Below are 17,829 nucleotides of genomic sequence, written 5' to 3'. Positions count from 1 at the left end.
GTGCTTCCCCCTGAGCGCCTGGGAGCGCTCTGCCTGTTTCCTAGTGCTTGAGAGCGCTTTATTTTGGACTTGTAGCGAGCATGTTGCTATCACGCATTTTGCGTGAGGTTTTGCAGGTGCCACCCTGCTTCATGCCCGATATCGCTATGCTTTATTTTACGGGTGCCACCCCGTTTATTTAATTATTTAGCGAGTGCCCACCTCGCTTCTATGTTTATTTTTGATTTCGAGGGTGCCCACCCCTCGTTATGGCCTCGTTGAATCACCGCCGCAGCCCGGGGGAAAACAACGGAAGAAGATGTCCGGCCCGCCGCCTGGTTTGGGGCGGGGCCGGAAGGACGTGTTTTCCGCTTCCCCCTGCCGGGGGGAAGCCATTGCCGCCTTGCCGGTCTCCCGTGCCGTGAGGCAGACCGGAGATGCTGCCCGCAGTGAGAAGCCGGCCAAGTCGTGGCCTCCCGCGGCCCGGGGCTTCCAGGAGTGAGGGAGAGCCCCGGGGCCGCCAGCAACGCCGCACCAGTGTTTGTGGGGCTCCCGTGCAGAGGAGGGAGCCCCGGAGAGAGAAGTCCGGCGCGAGGCTCCCCGAATGGAGGGAGAGCCCCGAGTGAGGAGAGCCGCCACAGAGCGCCGCCAGTCCTGGTAAGTGTGGCCCCCCCCAGTAGCGCGATCTCGCGCTCGTTGTTGCTGGAAAGCCACGAAGGTTTCAGGGGCATATCTTGAGTTCGAGCCCTGAACGGCTCCATGGCCCGACAGTTGTTTAGAGCCACGAGGGCTCTAGGGGGCATTTAGCAGATTCAGAGCCTCAAAGGCTCCGGGGGCATTTTTGCTAATTCGAGTCCCCTCTGCGAGGGACTCCCACGAGGTCCCAGTGATATTTGTCGAGCCTAGAGAGGCTCAGGGGCCCATTTGGTTTGTTAGAGCCCAGTGAGGCTCTTGGGGGCAGAGAATTCACAGAGCCAGATGGCTCCAACGCCCCTCAGCTGTCTGAGAGCCTGTGTGGCTCCAACCCCTGCGGCGCAGTTTGACTAGGGCCAGTGAGAGCCCTTGCCGCAGTTTGAAGTTCCCCAGCTGCCCAGCAATTAGTGGGCAGCTGCACCGTTTAGGTCTGGGATGTTCCCAGGTGCCCAGCAAGTAGTGGGCACCTGCACCGTTTAGGCCCCTGACATTGAGACTCAGGGCGTCCTAGCCCCAACAGGGCCAGTTGGCCTAGGGACTGCCACAGGTGGTGGCTTATGTAGGGTTTGCGCAATTGTATGGTTATTGCACCTCTGAATGTGATTTCTTGCATCATGTGTTATTCCTGCACCTCTGAATGTTTTTAGACATCATGTGATTTCTGCGCTATTGTATTGTTGTGGTACCTCTGAATGTATTTTTTATTGCATCATGTGCTTTGTTCTTAACACCGCTGAATGTGTAGTTTTATGCATCATGTGTTTCCCTTTACTACTCCTCTGAATGTATATTTATGCATCATGGGTAATGTGTTCTTTCCTAGACCCCTAAACGCTGTGTGATACTTAGGTGGTTTTCCTTTACTACTCCTCTGAATGTGTTTCATACATCATGGGTAATGTGTTCCTGCTTATACCCCTAAGTGTATTTTATTCTTAGGTGGTTGTTCTTTTTAGTACAGGTGGTCCTAGTGAGGTCCTGGTCCCCTGCGTGACATTCTCCTAAGGTGGTTAGGGTTGCGTAGGTGGTACTTACCTGTTACCAGTAGATACTGATTGTGATTTATAACTGTTACTTTGTGCTACAGTAATTTTATATCCTTTTATTCTAAATTTCTGACAGTATTTCTATCTCTAAAAGTGTTGATTCTGACAGTGGCCCATGTGGCCCTGTCCTGTAAATAATCCCTTATGAATATTGCCCGTGCCAGTTGGCACAATGTACATGTGTGATTTCTATCTGCTGTGTTTTGACAATACAAAAGTTATTTTTACATAACCTTGTGTGGAGTTCCTTTTGTGGTGTGCCTAGGATGTTGTTGCTGTTGTGTGCTGGCGCAAATGCTTTACACATTGCCTCCGAGTTTAGCCTCACTGCTCGTGCCAAGCTACCAAGGGGGTGAGCAGGGGTTATCTTGGCGTGTGACTTCCTTGCCCTGACTAGAATGGTGGTTTCTGCCTGGCTTTGGCGTCAGCCTTAGCCTACCAGAAATAGCCAGTTCTAACATGCATCATCTTCAGAGGTGGGCACGCGCCACACCTATATTGAAATAACAAATCCCCTCTAAGACCCTCAGCCTCACCTCTAAAGGGTCGAGAGGTCTAGCCCCTCACTTCATTGCAAGCCAGGTGGAAATGCATACACCCGTACAAAACCAGAGATCGCCTCACTTGAATCTACTTTCTATTCCAAAATTAGAGGATCAGATCAGGTGGACGCAGCTTTGTGGTACAAGCTCCTTCCATTCGGATCTCTCTCCCGGTGAAAACCATTTTGAATCTAACTTCAAGTGTTGTCCCAGAAATCTGACAGCCCACAAGCCTATTCATGCTCGATTCTTCCCTGGCCTGATTGGTTGTCTCCTCTTTTATGTATTTCTGATTCAGTTCCAAGAAACCCCAGGTTGAACATGCTCCTATATATGTAATGACATAACAAGCGTTTTGTAGATCCTGTAGAGGTTTGGTATGTTGGCGCGTGCTTCATTCACTGACCTGAATATTGCAAAAGAGAGGTGTACAGTGCAAGTGAGGATGCTAGCGCAGTCTTGTCTGCCAGGGTACTACAAACCTTTCATTGCTGCAAGGCTGTTACAGTATTCAATTTTTTTCATAAAAGTGTGCAATTTGAGCAGACCAAGGAAAAGACATAGTGTTAAAAATGCATTTCAAATCCGTGCGTTTCATAATATATGAACTATGTTATGGATATTGTTAAATTTTAATGATTGAATTTTTTTCTGGTTTTAGAAATTCGCAATTTCCTCTGATCACACTGTGTTAGTGAGATGGGAAGGAGTATTTTGACCTAGTTTTCCTGTGATAACGTGTTGTCTTTTCTCTTTTCCTCTCCTCTGCAGACATTGAGACTTGAACATCAATTTACCGGAATGGGGAGAAGACGGGCTCCAGGAAAGAAAGTGACAGCGCTGTCTTCACGTGAATCCGTAAGAGCCACAGTCCCATCTTATCCTCTTCAGGACGTCTCAGCTTCAAGATCACGAAATGATACTCAGAAGGACAATGACCTGGAACCGCTTTCGGAGAACCTGCCCCACATTATCCTTCTATCCATGCTGGAGGAGTTGGAAGCCAAACTGGAGAACCTGATGAATACTGTGAAGGACGTACCTTCTAGAGTCGCTGGGCTGATTAACAAAATCTGGATAGAAAAGGATCAAGGTTCCCTCGATAATGCTGGAGTGACTTTGGAGGTGGTCTGTCCAGCGAGCATTAGAGATTGTACTGTTAGCCGTTCTCCTGCAACACCTCAACTGGACAGGCCAGGGGAACCGAGCTTGTGTCTTCAGCCGGTGTTCTCTGACGGGCATGCACCAAAGCAGGACTGCACGCTCTCTTCTCCAACCTATCTTCAAGGGCGTCGAGAGGAGCCAAACCTTTGTCTACAGCCAATGTTTCCATATCGATGTGACCCACAGCAGGACCAGTGCGTGCAACCTGGGTTTCCAGATGTAAACGAGTCGCAGCAGGATGAGTGCATGCATCCAGGGTTTCCAGATGTACACGAGTCAAAGCGAGAGCAGTGCCTGCAACCTGTGTTTCCAGACATACACAAGTGGAAGCGAGACCAGTGCATGCAAACTGGGTTTCCAGATGAAAATGGAGTACAGCAGGATTGTCCTCTATCCCGGTGCCGTCAGACAGATCCTCCAGGCAGATCACTGGAGGCAAAGCGGTGTCTTCACTCGGAATGTGCTGATGGGCAGGCACCAGAGCAAGACCATAGCGTACAGTCAGCGTTCCCAGAAGAGTGGGAGCCAGATGGGCACCTGAAGCAAGAACCATCCCCATTGTCTGCTAATAGCTGGGACCAGCAACAAAACCTCTGCCCACACCCGCTATTTCCTGAAGGACACGAACCACCGCAAAACCACCGTATACAACCCACGCTACCAGATGGGACCGGACCTGATGATCCCTTGGAGGAAGAATTGATGTGTTTTGATTTCCAAGATCCCCATGAGAACCGCAGCCTACAACTCCTGTCACCTGATGGGATGTCACCAGATGAACACTTAGAGTCTGTTCTGTTGTCCTTTGATGAGTTGGGGTCACAACAAACCCAGTGCCTCCAGCAACACCTATGCTTGAAGCAGGAACTTCCTTATGCTCAGGATTCAAACGTGAACTACGAGCTAGAATCAATGCGTCCTGAAGCACAGGAACCAGATAAAAATGACAACCTAGAAATGGCCTGTACTGATGCACACGGTTCAGATCAGAAGTACAATCTAGGACCACTGCACACTGCGGCACAGGACCGAGAGCTAGAGTCCGTGCTTCATGAAGCACAGGAACCAGATCAGAACAACACGGTGGAACCACTGCACCCTGAGGAGCAGGATTCAAATCGGAACTACAAGCTAGAAACTCCCTGTACTGATGCACAGGGCTCAGATCAGAACAACAAGTTACTGCACCCTCAATCACAGCATCAACATCAGAACTGCAAGGCAGAACGGCTCTGTCCAGAGGAGCGGGGTCAGTGTGTGCCTCCATCATTCCTAGGACTGGATACATATACTGCAGATGAAGACTCAATGGAGAGAGGAAATACAAAATCACATTTATTGCCGTTCAAAGCCACCCCAGGTATGTGTTTCGCTATACATGTACACGCGGAGTGCACTAACACATGTAACCTCTTTAGAATGCATATGGGCAGATTTTAGAAAGTCTCCGAGGGGATCATTTTGGCTTGGATGGAACCCCCTGAGCGATACTACCCCCAGAGTACGAGTACACAGGGTGCAGATGTGTCCCTGCACTCTTCTCTGATCCACACATGACTGCATCCTTCCTGTGCAGGAACAGGCCTGGTTATGGGACTCTGCATGAGAGGAAAAGGCTAGTAGCTCCCGTCCTTCCTTGTCCGTCCCCATTCAAGGCTGAGGAACTGGAAATAGCGCTATTCATGGGAGGAATTACTGGCCGGAATCACACTTAATAGTCGGATGCAAGTGATGTGGTGTTCATTGAGAATAGCAGACATGTGCAGTCCAGAGAGGGAACTGTGTTTCCAGTTGCACAGTTACATTGGGTAAGACGCAGTCATCTCCAGGTCCTGATAGAAAAATCCTAGTCTGAATTCAGCCTCAACAGTAGGGCCGACCAGGGATGTTGTTGCCACTGCAGGGTTCTCCAGGAGTGCACACCACCTCATGGTAGACAGATACTCAAAGTGATTGGTTATGTGTCACTTGTGAGTTCACCCTCCCAACCTCTAGCTCAGTAAAGAGAGTTAATTGTTTTAGGGGCAGCCAAAAGTAGCCATGATCTCCCTACAGCAGCATCCTGCCTTTAGCAAACTCACTAATCAATCAATCAATCATGCCATTTGTATAGCGCACTACTCACCCGGGAGGGTCTCAAGGTGCTTGGGGGGAGGGGTATGCTACTGCTCGAACAGCCAGGTCTTGAGTTGTTTCCTAAAGGCGAGATGGTCCTGGGTCAGCCGAAGGTGGATGGGGAGGGAGTTCCAAGTCTTGGCAGCCAGGTAAGAGAAGGATCTTCCTCCGGCGGTGGCTCTTCGGATGCGTGGTACGGCTGCAAGGGCGAGGCTGGTGGACCGTAGCTGGCGGGTGGGAGTGTAGAAGATCAGGCGGTCGTTGAGGTACTTGGGGCCCAGGTCGTGGAGAGACTTGTGTGCGTGGGTGAGGAGCTGGAACGTGATCCTCTTGTCGACGGGGAGCCAGTGCAGGTTCCTCAGGTGGCTGGAGATGTGGCTGCGTCGGGGGACATCCAGGATGAGTCGGGCGGAGGCGTTCTGGATGCTGGTGACGAGTGCCTGGGTGACAGTCTTCCTGGTCTTGGTCGGGATCCAGCGGAAGATCTTGCGAAGCATACGCAGGGTGTTGAAGCACGATGAGGAGACGGCGTTGACTTGTCTGGTCATCGAGAGGGAGGAGTCCAGGATGAAGCCCAGGTTGCGTGCGTGGTCGGTTGGCTTGGATGCGGTGCCCAGGGCTGGGGGCCACCATGAGTCGTCCCAGGCGGAGGGCGAAGATCCCAGGATGAGGACTTCCGTCTTGTCCGAGTTCAGTTTCAGGCGGCTGTCCTTCATCCACTCGGCGACGTCTTTCATCCCTTCGTGTAGGCAGGTTCTGGCGGTGTCGGGGTCTCTGGTGAGGGAGAGGATCAGCTGGGTGTCGTCGGCGTAAGAGATGATGTTGAGGTTGTGCTGGCGTGCGATGGCTGCGAGAGGTTTCATGTAGATGTTGAAGAGGGTGGGGCTGAGTGAAGATCCTTGCGGGACGCCGCAGATGACTTCGGTGGCCTCGGAGCGAAACGGGGGGAGGCGGACTCTTTGTGTTCTACCGGCGAGGAACGAGATGATCCACTCCAGTGCCTTCTCTTGGATACCGATGTTGCTGAGGCGCTGGACTAGGGTGCGGTGGCAGACCATGTCGAACGCAGCAGAGAGGTCCAGGAGGATGAGGGCCACTGTTTCCCCCTTGTCGAGCAGGGTCCGGATGTCGTCGGTGGCTGCGATGAGGGCGGTCTCGGTGCTGTGGTTGGCTCTGAAGCCGGACTGCGAGGGGTCGAGGGATCCGTTCGTCTCGAGGAAGGCGGTCAGCTGTCTGTTGACGATCTTCTCGATGACTTTAGCAGTAAAAGGGAGGAGCGAGATGGGGCGGAAGTTTTTGAGATCAGTGGGGTCCGCTGTAGGTTTCTTCAGGAGGGCGCTGATCTCGGCGTGCTTCCAGCTCTCCGGGAAGGTGGCGGTGTTGAAGGAGGCGTTGATGATGTTCCGGAGTTGGGGTGCGATGGTGGAGTCGGCCTTGTTGAAGACGTGGTGTGGGCAGGGGTCGGTCGGTGATCCGGAGTGGATGGTGTTCATCGTGCGGGCTGTGTCTTCGGTGGTCACAGTGTTCCAGGTGTGAAGGGTGGCGGTCGGGGGCGTTGGTTCGACGGTTCGGTGCATGGGTGGGGCGCCGAAGCTGTTGTGGATGTCGGCGATCTTGCGGTGGAAGAACGAGGCAAGGGAGTCGCAGAGGTCTTGTGACGGAGTGATGTCGTTGGTGCCGGTGCTGGGGTTGGAGAACTCCTTGACGATAGTGAAGAGCTCTTTGCTGTCGTGGGCGTTGTTGTCCAGTCGTTCCTTCAGGGATTTCTTCTTGGTGGTGCGGATGAGCTGGTGGTGCTTGCGGGTAGCGTGTTTGAGGGCGGTCATGTTGTCGGTGGTCCGGTCGAGGAGCCAGGCTTTCTCGAGGGTGCGGCAGGTCTTCTTGGAGTCCTTGAGGTCGTCGGTGAACCAGGATGCCTTCTTGCTTCTGGGTCTGCTGGGAGGGTTCTTTAGTGGCGCGAGGTCGTCGGCGCAGGCGGTCAGCCACTGTGTGAAGTTGCGGGCTGCTTCGTTGGGGTCCGTTGTGTTGGCGGGTGGGCTCTGGCTGAGGGAGGTGGTGAGCTGGTCTGCGGTGATCTTGCTGCAATTCCTGTGAGGTACCTGTTGCGGGTGGTGGTGGGTGGTGGATCTTTTGAAGCTGAAGTGGACGCAGCTGTGGTCGGTCCAGTGGAGTCCGGTGGCGTGGCTGAAGGTGATGTACTTGCTGGAAGAGAAGACGGGATCAAGCGTGTGGCCGGCGTAGTGGGTGGGGGTGTTGGCCAATTGCTTGAGTCCGAGGTTGGAGAGGTTTTCCAGCAGGGCGGTGGTGTTGCGGTCCTTGTTGTTCTCCAGGTGGAAGTTGAGGTCCCCGAGGAGGATGTAGTCAGTGGAGGGGAGGGCGTGCGGGCTGATGAAGTCTGTGATGTCTTCGCTGAATTGTGTGCGTGGTCCCGGGGGTCTGTAGACGAGGGTGCCTCTGAGGGTCGTCTTAGGGTCGGTGTGAATCTGGAAGTGGAGATGTTCGGCTGCGGCGAAGGAGTCGTTGGCTTCGGTCGTGATGCGGATGGTGTTCCTGTGGACGATGGCGATGCCACCTCCGGTCTGGTTGATGCGGTCCCTCCTGATGATCTTGTACCCGTCCGGGATGGCGATGGCGATGTCTGGTGCAGAGGAGGCGTTCATCCAGGTTTCCGTGAGGAAGGCGACGTCCGGTGATGTAACTAACTGTGTAAAATGTCATCGCACCATCACACGTACATACTGAGTTGGGGTTTGCACACCCGTAGTGTGACTGACGGATTGTGGTTCTAACCATAACTTGCAAATTTCAGGAGTTTGTTCAGCTTTCAGTCTTAACCATATATACACTTTACCCTTGTTTGTAAGTGAATTTCTGATTTTTTTTAAAGACCCATTAAGGTGTTTTAACAAAGCCATCTACAACTTCACTTTAACCATATTCAGTGAAAATATATTAGGGATAAAGTACCCCCTGCCGCACCTTCTAAGATATTGCAAGTCAACAAGTTGTTCCATAACCATATAGAGGAACGAGGAAGGCAGAATTCCTTTATAAGGTTATGGAACTCTGAGGTGACTTGCAATAATCTTATAATATGCACCAGGTGGTACTTTATCCCGTATAATACATGGTCACACCATCACTTTTCCCACAAAGCTTGGTGCGTAGCTCCTAAATATGCAGCAGCTAACATGTTTGCAAACATGAAGAATGAACATAAAACCTCTTGTGCAAAAGTAAACATTAAAACACTGTTAGATATTTGTTGCAAAAAGATATTAGAAACAGTTCAATAAAAGTCCATTTAAAAAAAGCTGCACTCCGAACGTGTAGAAACATACACAAAGATTCCACCCTTCCTTTATCTAAGGAAAGTAATAAACATATTCCCTCTGCTTCTCATAATAAGCTAGTAACATACAGCAGAAGTAATAAAAGCAAAGTTCTGTTTCTTGCTTTAAACAGCTGCTTCAATTATGCTTCGTGACCTGACCTTCTTTTCACATCAGCTGTTGGCGCTGGCAGCAGGCATTGTGCCCTCAGGACTCGACTATAATAACTTCTAAAAGTCGAGTTCTGACGTCTTTTCTTCATAATCACTGACTTGGTGCATCACAAATTTCTGAGTATATAAAGAAAATAGAAAATAGAGACTGCCATTTATACAGGGATTACAGAATCCTATGTAATATAATTATATATATACACATATAATAACTGGTGGTCCTCAAATTAAGCCACTAGTCCTTTAAGATAGAGCTAGCTGGACCTTTAGCCCATGAATGGTCCGTGCATCTGGACTCGTGGACCCAAATGTAAAAATATATTGGATCCGATTGGTTGAGGGAGCTTTTTTGCCCATCCATTTTGGATACGTAAACCCAAAGTTAGGTCTGCAGACCAGAAGCTCCCTGATTGGCTGGCTATAGCTTGAACCATTACATGATGAAGAGGCTTGTTCCCCGCATCCTGTAAGAATACTAAAGAAGCCACAAAGAGCAGTGGTGCCACCCTGTCTCTCCCTGGCTCAGGGGCTGCCTAATATTAAAATGTAGAAAGAAATTTCTGATTCTGAGACAGAGGTTGGACTCCACATCATGACCCTTGAGGTCCGTAAACCTTAGGCAGGTGTCAGCGCAGGCACAGTAATTGGCCTTGTACCCTGGTGGACATTTGTGATGTTCATTTGCAAGGGTCTGAGAACCCCAGGAAAGTGTCTGGAAACCCTTAAAAATAAAAAAAAATAAAACATAAGCCAGGCCCTTTAGGGAATCCCCTGCTGTGCCCAGGCACTGTTGAACACCTGTGCCTGCTTGGAGTTGGCTGAGGGAACTGTTGCGTGTGTATATGATAAAAAAAAGCCAGTGAAAATAAGCATTGTCAAAGCAAATAGGTGTCTCCTATCCGAAAGCTATTGACTTTGGCAATAAGTTTTAGCCATTATGTACACCAGTGTGACTGCTGTTCGCCATGGCAAAAAGTTAGTGGCATGGGGTCAGGTGGGGTAGACAGAAGGGGGATAGATTGGGGTAGAGTGGACTGCGGTAGATTGGAGTCAAGTGGGTTAGATTGAATTGGGATAGATTTGGGTGGAGTGGAGTAGATTGACGTGGAGTAGGATGGATTGGGGTGGACTTGAGTGGGATAGATTAGGAAAGAGTGGGGTGGAATGAGGTAGATTGGAGCAGAGTGGGGAAGACTGGAGTAGATTAGAGTGCACAGTATTGGGGTAGTTTGGATTGCGGTACATTGGAATGGAGTAGAATGGAGTGGGGTTATATAGAGTGGTGTAGGTTAGATTTGGTTGGGGTGGGGTAGAGGGTTGTGGAATTGATTGGAGTAGATTTGAGTGGGGTAGATTGGGATATGTACGTTGGGGGTGGAGTGGGGTAAGGTAGATTGGAGTAGGGTGGAGTGGATTAGATTAGAATGGGGTAGGTTTCGGTAGAATGGGGTGCAGTGTAATTAGATAGATTGGAGTAGAGTGTTGTGGGATAGATTAGGGTGGAGTGGAATGGGGTAGATTGGTTGGATTGTAGTGGGGTGGATTGGATGGAGTGAGTTGGAATGGATGGAGAGGGATAGATTGGGTGGAATGAGGTAGATCGGGTGGATTGGCTGGAGTGAGGTAAATTCTCTCTCTTTCTCACCCTCTCTCTCTCTCTCTCTCTCTCACTCTCTCTCTCTCCGCGCTCTTCCTTCCTTCCCTCCCACGTAGTTTGTGGTTATAAGAGTTTCTATTGAAAAGCAATTATTTCTTTGCTAATAACTTTTGACATATCTGCACGAACTTTTCAAAAAGAAAGATAGTTTTTCCGGTTTCTCTTTATTATACCAAATGTGTTTATTTTTGTGGTTTTATATAGTACAATCTTGGCTGAAGGTCACTGAAGCACTTTTCTAAAGAAGACACACCAAAATGCAGATTAGATGTGCCATAAAATAACAGATAAGCAATAGACTATTCCCACAGATCACGTCAGGGGAGAAAGTTCAAACAGTTAATATCTGGATACATTGGAAAAGTGGATGCAGAAAAGCGATCACAGATTTATTATTCAAAGCGTCTCTCAAATAGGAGGATTTTGAGTTCCTTTTTAATTGTGGCAAGACTTGTGGTTGTTCAAGGTTGTTCGTGGAGTGGTGTGGCTCACTGGTTAGAAGCGGCAGACCCGGAAGCAGAGAGCAGCCCGGGACCAGGGTTCAATTCCCGACGCGGCAGGGTCGTGGACCACGGTCAGCGGACTCGATAATTCTTGCCTCGGTGTCTACTCTAACCAGGGATCACACTCGGCAACTCTGGGCATTAAGCTTGCCCCATCTCTACATCTGCCCTCCACAGACGCCGGGGATGCCTGGTTTCACTTTGGAGATACCCAGAAGGGACCATCTCACAGGGAAAGCCAGTACGGGTTCCCCAGCGGTCTTCAGTGCCGGGACGCTTACGGGCAGCTGTCCCACACATTTACATTTAAAAGGTGGTTGTGGGAGGGAGTTCCAGATCCTTGTAACGCTGGCAGAGAAGGCGAGCTTTATAAAGCGTTCTTGCCTGAATGTCGCTTGTTCCAGCAGGAGGACTTTACGAATTCTTGATCCTTATTCAGATCCAGGGATTTTGAGTTTTTCAACCACGTAGGAGGGTGTGGAGTTGTGGAGGGCTTTGCGGGTGATGCATTCAGTGTTACATTGGTCTGTTGCTTCAATTGGAAGCCATTGTAGGATGCGAAGTATAGAAGATATGTGATTTAAAAACTTTGTGACCTGTCACAAAGTGGATAACTGTATGAAGCATTTCTCTCAGTGATGCTAATTTTCTCGGGGAAGGCCAGACAGGAAAGAGGTCCAATAATCCAGTCTGAAAAGTACCAGCGTATGGACTTCTAAGTTCGTCAGGCACACTTGTGCTTTGATGAGACATGCTTCTGAAGGTAAATGAGAATAAATATAGGTCTGTAATTGTTAAGGTTGTTCTAGTCGGCGTCTGTGTTGTTTGATGAGGGGGGTGACTTGGCAGAGTTTGAGGGAGGTTGGCATGGGGCTTCTCGAAAAGGAGGAGTTGATGATTTTGGTCCATGCAGGCGAGATATGATGTGACAGTGATTATTGACACGCTCAGGAGGGAGGGGATCAGAAATGTGCGATGTTGGTTTAATGCAAGCGAATAATTTGAGCACTTCTTCTTAAAGGACATCGTCGAATTCAGTCCAACTGGCATAGTATGAGTTTGGTGAGACGACCATTAGTTGGAGGTAGGGCCTTGGGTAGACCCTCTTTGCTAGGGGGACATCTTTGGTGTAGGACGGAGAGATGGGTGGGTCAAGAGAGATTTCAATGTTAGATATTTTTTCAGAGAAGAATGTTGCTAACTCTTTGCAGCGCATGGTAGAGTCATTTATTGAGTGTTGAGGGAAAGAGGAGGTTTGCTGTTTGATGATGTTGAGTAGGTCTTTAGGTCTGTTCCTAGAACGGTCAAGTTGTACTCAGAAGAAGGGGGATTTTTCTCTGAAGATATGTTTTTTGTATTTTATGCGTTTAGCTCCCGGTATCGCAAGATGTGTTAACAAGGGTTGTTGTCTCCAGTTTCTTTCAGCCAATCGGAGTTGTTGCCTCTTTGTTAAGGTCGTTGTTAAACCAAGATCTGGAAGGAATATTTATGATTTCTTGAGTTTCAAAGGGGATTCTATGTCAAGTAGTTCTCCCATTTTTTAGGTCGAGGGACTGTCGCTTCTCACTGCGAAGCAGTGTGGGGCGGAGTCCCGAAGAATTAATGTTTTGGAGTTAGGGGCTTTGAACCCGCCTCTCTCCTCCATTCTCCTCCATTGGCTGGCTTCCTAAACAGAGGCCAGCCATTGGAGGAGAATGGAGTCACTCCAATAAAGCCCTGTCTCTTTCGGATTCGGGGGCGTGTTTTTTTTGTTCTTTAGCCCTGTGACGTCACCCAGAACCCAAAAGCACGCCCCGAATCCAAAATTTTCGGATGTTTGGGGCCTCCATTTTGCTGCTCGAGCAGCGTCGGACATGAGGTAACTATCCCTTGTTCTTAATTTGCGCTGTACTTTCACACAAGGCCTAGCTGCCGCTCTAGGAAAATAAAAAGTGTTCTTAAGTGCGTAGTCTATTAAACACGGTTCCCACTGCATCAACAGTCTCAGCGACCATGGTCCACTCTCTGGGGTATTCGCCGCAGCCGGTCCTCGAGTGCATGCACAAAGCTGGGGCTGTGCCTTCCCCGCGTCGTCTGTGCGGTTCCGCCTCTCATTCTCACCCCTCCGGCTGGCTGGTGAGTGGACCTCGGGCTTTCACCGGGATGGGGAAGCCGGGCGGGCGGTCTCTCCGGGAACCGCCTTTGCCATGGTCCACTCTCTGGCGTATTCGCTGCAGCCGGTCCTCGAGTGCATGCACAAAGCTGGGGCTGTGCCTTCCCCGCGTCGTCTGTGCGGCTCCGCCTCTCATTCTCACCCCTCCGGCTGGCTGGTGAGTGGACCTCGGGCTTTCACCGGGATGGGGAAGGCGGGCGGGCGGGCTCTCCGGGAGCTGTCTTTGCCATGGTCCACTCTCTGGGGTATTCGCCGCAGCCGGTCCTCGAGTGCATGCACAAAGCTGGGGCTGTGCCATCCCCGCGTCGTCTGTGCGGCTCCGCCTCTCATTCTCACCCCTCCGGCTGGCTGGTGAATGGACCTCGGGCTTTCACCGGGATGGGGAAGGCGGGCGGGCGGGCTCTCCGGGAGCCGTCTTTGTTTCTGCGGTTGACGCGCCTTCCCCACCTCCATCGGAACGGGCTGAGAGAGCTTCTTCAGGGAATGGGGATTGGGGGAGGGCTGTAGTCTTCATGTCTGATGCCTTTCGGCAGCTCCCTACATACATACCCGTGAGCTGTGATTCCAGAAATCATGCCTACCGGGATACCTATTTAGGATAGAGTTTAAGATTCGCCTTATACAATAAATTCGCCGAACAATACAGCACAATGAAGAAAAAGTTCACTTTTCTCCAAGAACCAGCTTACTCTCCGATGACTCGTTGAACGTATTCCTGCCTTTGAACCTGTGCAGCGCTCCGCTGCCTTTTGGCTAAGTTTGCACTCAATACCATATGCCTACTGTAGTTCTGATCTGTGCCTAACTGCCCCAGCTTGTGATACTGACCTCGAGCTGCACTGATAGGATCTGTGCACCTAACGCGCGTTGTCTGTTTTACTGTCACCTTTCTGGCATCAGCACTTTAGTAATTTGTGCAGATATTTCAAGGACTTTGGAAAACATTTGATTCTTAAAAGGGAGTCATTTTTAAAATGTATCTATTTACACCGGCATTACTGCCTTGCTTTTACTCGGGATGCTAAGTGTCATGCAAGCCATGCAAATGTGTCATTTGGCTTAGCCTCCGAGTACGCCTTACTTCATCCTTCGCATGCACACATCGGACTGAAACGTTTACGCTTGCTCTCAGATTCCCTGAGTGTATGCTTGCCATTTGATCGCTGTACACTCGCTTCCCTCCGATTCAATTATTCCCGCGAGCGGCGCGCACTGGTGTCGTCACTGCAAAAGCGTCAGCCTGGCAGCTGTGGCTGCTTCCTTGAGTGTACTGTGCCCTGGGCTGGGGAGTGGTGGCTACAGCGGTGAGTAGTGAGATTGTATGCACAGGGATAAGGGGGTGCGTAAGTGTTGGTAGCGTACGTTGTGTGGATAATGGTCTCCTGTGATCCTTACGTGTGGGGAGGCAGTGCTGCCTGCAGAGGGCAAACAGGAGAGTGACATTCAACTAAGAATGGGATTTTGTGACTGGGATTATGTCATAGAGGCAGCAGGATACGAGGTGATTCTGAAATTTGTAGTGTATGGCATTTGTCATGTTTCCCGGTCCAGCATTCTTTTAGATGTCATCCCAAGCACAGTGGAGCATGCTTGTTCTGTAACGCCGTTGCTGCGCCTAGGTTTTGCCCTTCAACTTTAGGGAAATGCTAATCTTGTCACATTCAGCAGCTGGGCCGGTGCAGTATTGCCTTCCTTCTCCTAGGGGTTAATTAGTCGTCTTTCATATCGTGGCCTTCCAACTGCTTAATTAGCCAGAATAGAAAGGTCCTTTGTCAAAGAAGCACCTGTTGCTTGTTTTTTCTTCTGCCTCGTGATTTTTAAATCGATTCGTCGCCATTGTTTCGCAGAGTAAGGCCAGGATATTGTACAGGTGGCTATCCCTTGCCAGCTTTGTGAGTCGCGCACCCACTTTCCTGCAGACCAGTTCGTGGATTGTGAACACTGTGCACCATCGGAAGCGTTAGTACAAAAACTCAAGAGCAAGAAATAGAACGTACACTGATCAGTGGCATGTTGTTTAAGAGTTAGTGTTAGGGAGGGATTCACCATAGAAAAAGGCAACAAAGGGAGGACTCTCAGTGGCCCAGCCCTTAAGTGCACTGTGGGTCCAATATGGCTTCCTTATGGATTCCCGGAAGGCCTCTCCTACCTACTATAGGGAGGAGGGGTATTTACTGTGGCACTGGGATGGAATACTAAGGTGCAGTCCTCATACTGACGCGATAAGCTACTTATTCATCTGTAGAAAACCCCAGGTGTGCACTGTCTCCTATAGTAATTATTGTAATATGCTCAATCTAAGAATACTGTGTATGAAATCATGTGTTCATGTGCTTCTAATCACTTTTAACACAATTACTCTGACTTTGGAAAGAAAAGCTTAACTGAGAGGGAAAAAATGTGAGAACATTGGAATTGTTGTGCCCGCATACTTCATGTTTTTTTGACTCTCAACAGATTATGGTTAAGGGTGTGCTTGCTGCATAAAAAACCTTGGAATGAGTTTACTTCAACACAGATGTCGAAATCATGGCATATCTTGCCTATTTATGCATACACAGGAACAATTATTTTGCAATTGCTAATGTTCTATGGTGAAAGTGCACCCATGCTGAAGAGTGGTGCAACTCCAGTGGGGTGCTGGGCATGAAAGCCACATATGGTTGAGGGTTAAATCTTGTGGATACTTGAGTGTGCCCTTTACCTGTATAAAAGGCCCCCTATTAATGCTTCAGAACTAAGCAATGTCATCTCTCCCCACGAACCTTCAAACTTGAGTATGCTTGAGGCGTATGATAAACTTCGAGACTATTTGATTCTGAAATCCGGTTTTACTGAGAAGAGCAATTGCCTGGAAGTTTAAGTCCCTAAGAAGGTATGGTCTATTTTGAGATCCGTATAAGGCGATGTGCTTTATCCCACAGCCCAAGAAGACATGTTTGGGATTGCGACGATCCTTATTAATGAAAAAGGGCTACTTCGAAGTGAATCACACTGCCTAAAGAATTGTGACAGACAGCTAAACTGTCTTCACCCTACAGTGATTTTCAAATTGGTGGGGCTTGATTCTCTCTCGTGTTATGGAACCATTCTGGTGCTTGGTGAGTGTAGAGTGCAGATTCAGAGTGTAGAGTGCAGATTCAGAGTGTAGAGTGCAGATTCAGAGTGTAGAGTGTGGATTGTGAGTGCAGAGTGCAGATTCAGAGTGCAGAGTGCAGATTGTGAGTGCAGAGTGCAAATTGTGAGTGCAGAGTGCAGATTGTGAGTGCAGAGTGCAGATTGTGAGTGCAGATTGTGAGTGCAGAGTGCAGATTGTGAGTGCAGAGTGCAGATTGTTTGGGTGGCTCTGTATGTGTGTGTGTGTGTGGCTTTGTGTGTGTGGCTCTGTGTGGGTGTAAATGCAATAGGTCATGCATTTGCAAGTGATTAAGCTATTGGCATTGTAAATGACAATGCCATTTATTTATGATTTAAAAAAATAAACAAAAAAAAATGTCATGAGCAATGCCAATAGCTCTACCTTTAATAATGCCGAGACCATTGCATTGTAAATGCTTGTCTGTTGTAGTGGGCGGTGAGATCATCACCTTGGAATTTTGGAACTGACTAACGCTTCTAACTCTGCCTGGGAGATTCAATGTATGTTCCTCGCTCAGTGCTTGTGCCGGGTATTTTGGGGATGGGCCTTTGGTTGGATGGCATTGAGATTAAAAGGAATTAGGTGGTGGTGAGTCCAGTCAGTGGTTAGGATAGAACGGAGGGATAAGGTGTCCTGCTTAGAGATGATTGCATCAAGGGTAGATTCCTTGGTAAGAGTTTATTTATTGCAGTGTTGGGTGAGATCGTTCGCTTCCAGGAGGGTGGATAGGGCTTGTACTGTTGGATCATCGGCATTGTTCAAGTGCAGGTTCAGGTCTCCTAATAGAATGTCTGTGTTGCCTTTAGGCAGTTTTGCGTTAATAGGTTTATTTAGTCCTCAACAATTTGTCATTTTTTACCAGGTGGGTGATAGATGACATGAATTTTGATAGATTGGGGTCTTTGGACAAGAGTTGAACTCCTACATATTCAAAGGTAGGGTATTTCGTGTTGAAGAATGGAGGGAAGCACAGATAGTTTTTGTGTATAATGGTTAATCCACCCCCAATACGATCTTAGCGGTCGTACGTGTGAGAAGTTGGCCTGATAGGTGATGTTTCCAATTCTGGAACCACCGGTTATCAGACCAAACAATCCCTTATGGTGTCTGGTTGTAAGTCAACCTTATTAGACAAGCTATCCTAGGGGTAGCATGGACTAAGCAGCCTAAAGGCTTAACTTAAGAGGTCGTGTTAAGCGAGCTGTTTTACCACATACAATCCTGTAATATCAAATGAAAGGACACCACACAAGTATATATTATAAAAATATATGTATTTATTACTAAAAACAATCCCCAGTATTCTTTATGAATAAAGGGGCACAAGCGTTAAA

The 17,829-nt window shown here is 49.0% G+C and overlaps 1 protein-coding gene across 1 annotated transcript in view; it reads left to right on the top strand.

Annotated features, from left to right (window-relative positions):
* Positions 1–17,829, top strand: part of LOC144759165 (uncharacterized) — a 113,685-nt gene that overhangs the window by 14,979 nt on the left and 80,877 nt on the right. Inside the window, 1 exon segment of the mRNA XM_078646471.1 lies at positions 3,032–4,784. Coding sequence (XP_078502597.1) covers positions 3,032–4,784 — 1,753 coding nt within the window.

This window comes from Lissotriton helveticus, chromosome 1_1 (assembly GCF_964261635.1).
Source record: "Lissotriton helveticus chromosome 1_1, aLisHel1.1, whole genome shotgun sequence".
NCBI lineage: Eukaryota > Metazoa > Chordata > Amphibia > Caudata > Salamandridae > Lissotriton > Lissotriton helveticus.
Note: the sequence above shows the minus strand (reverse complement) of the source record. Positions and strands in the feature narration are given on the sequence as shown.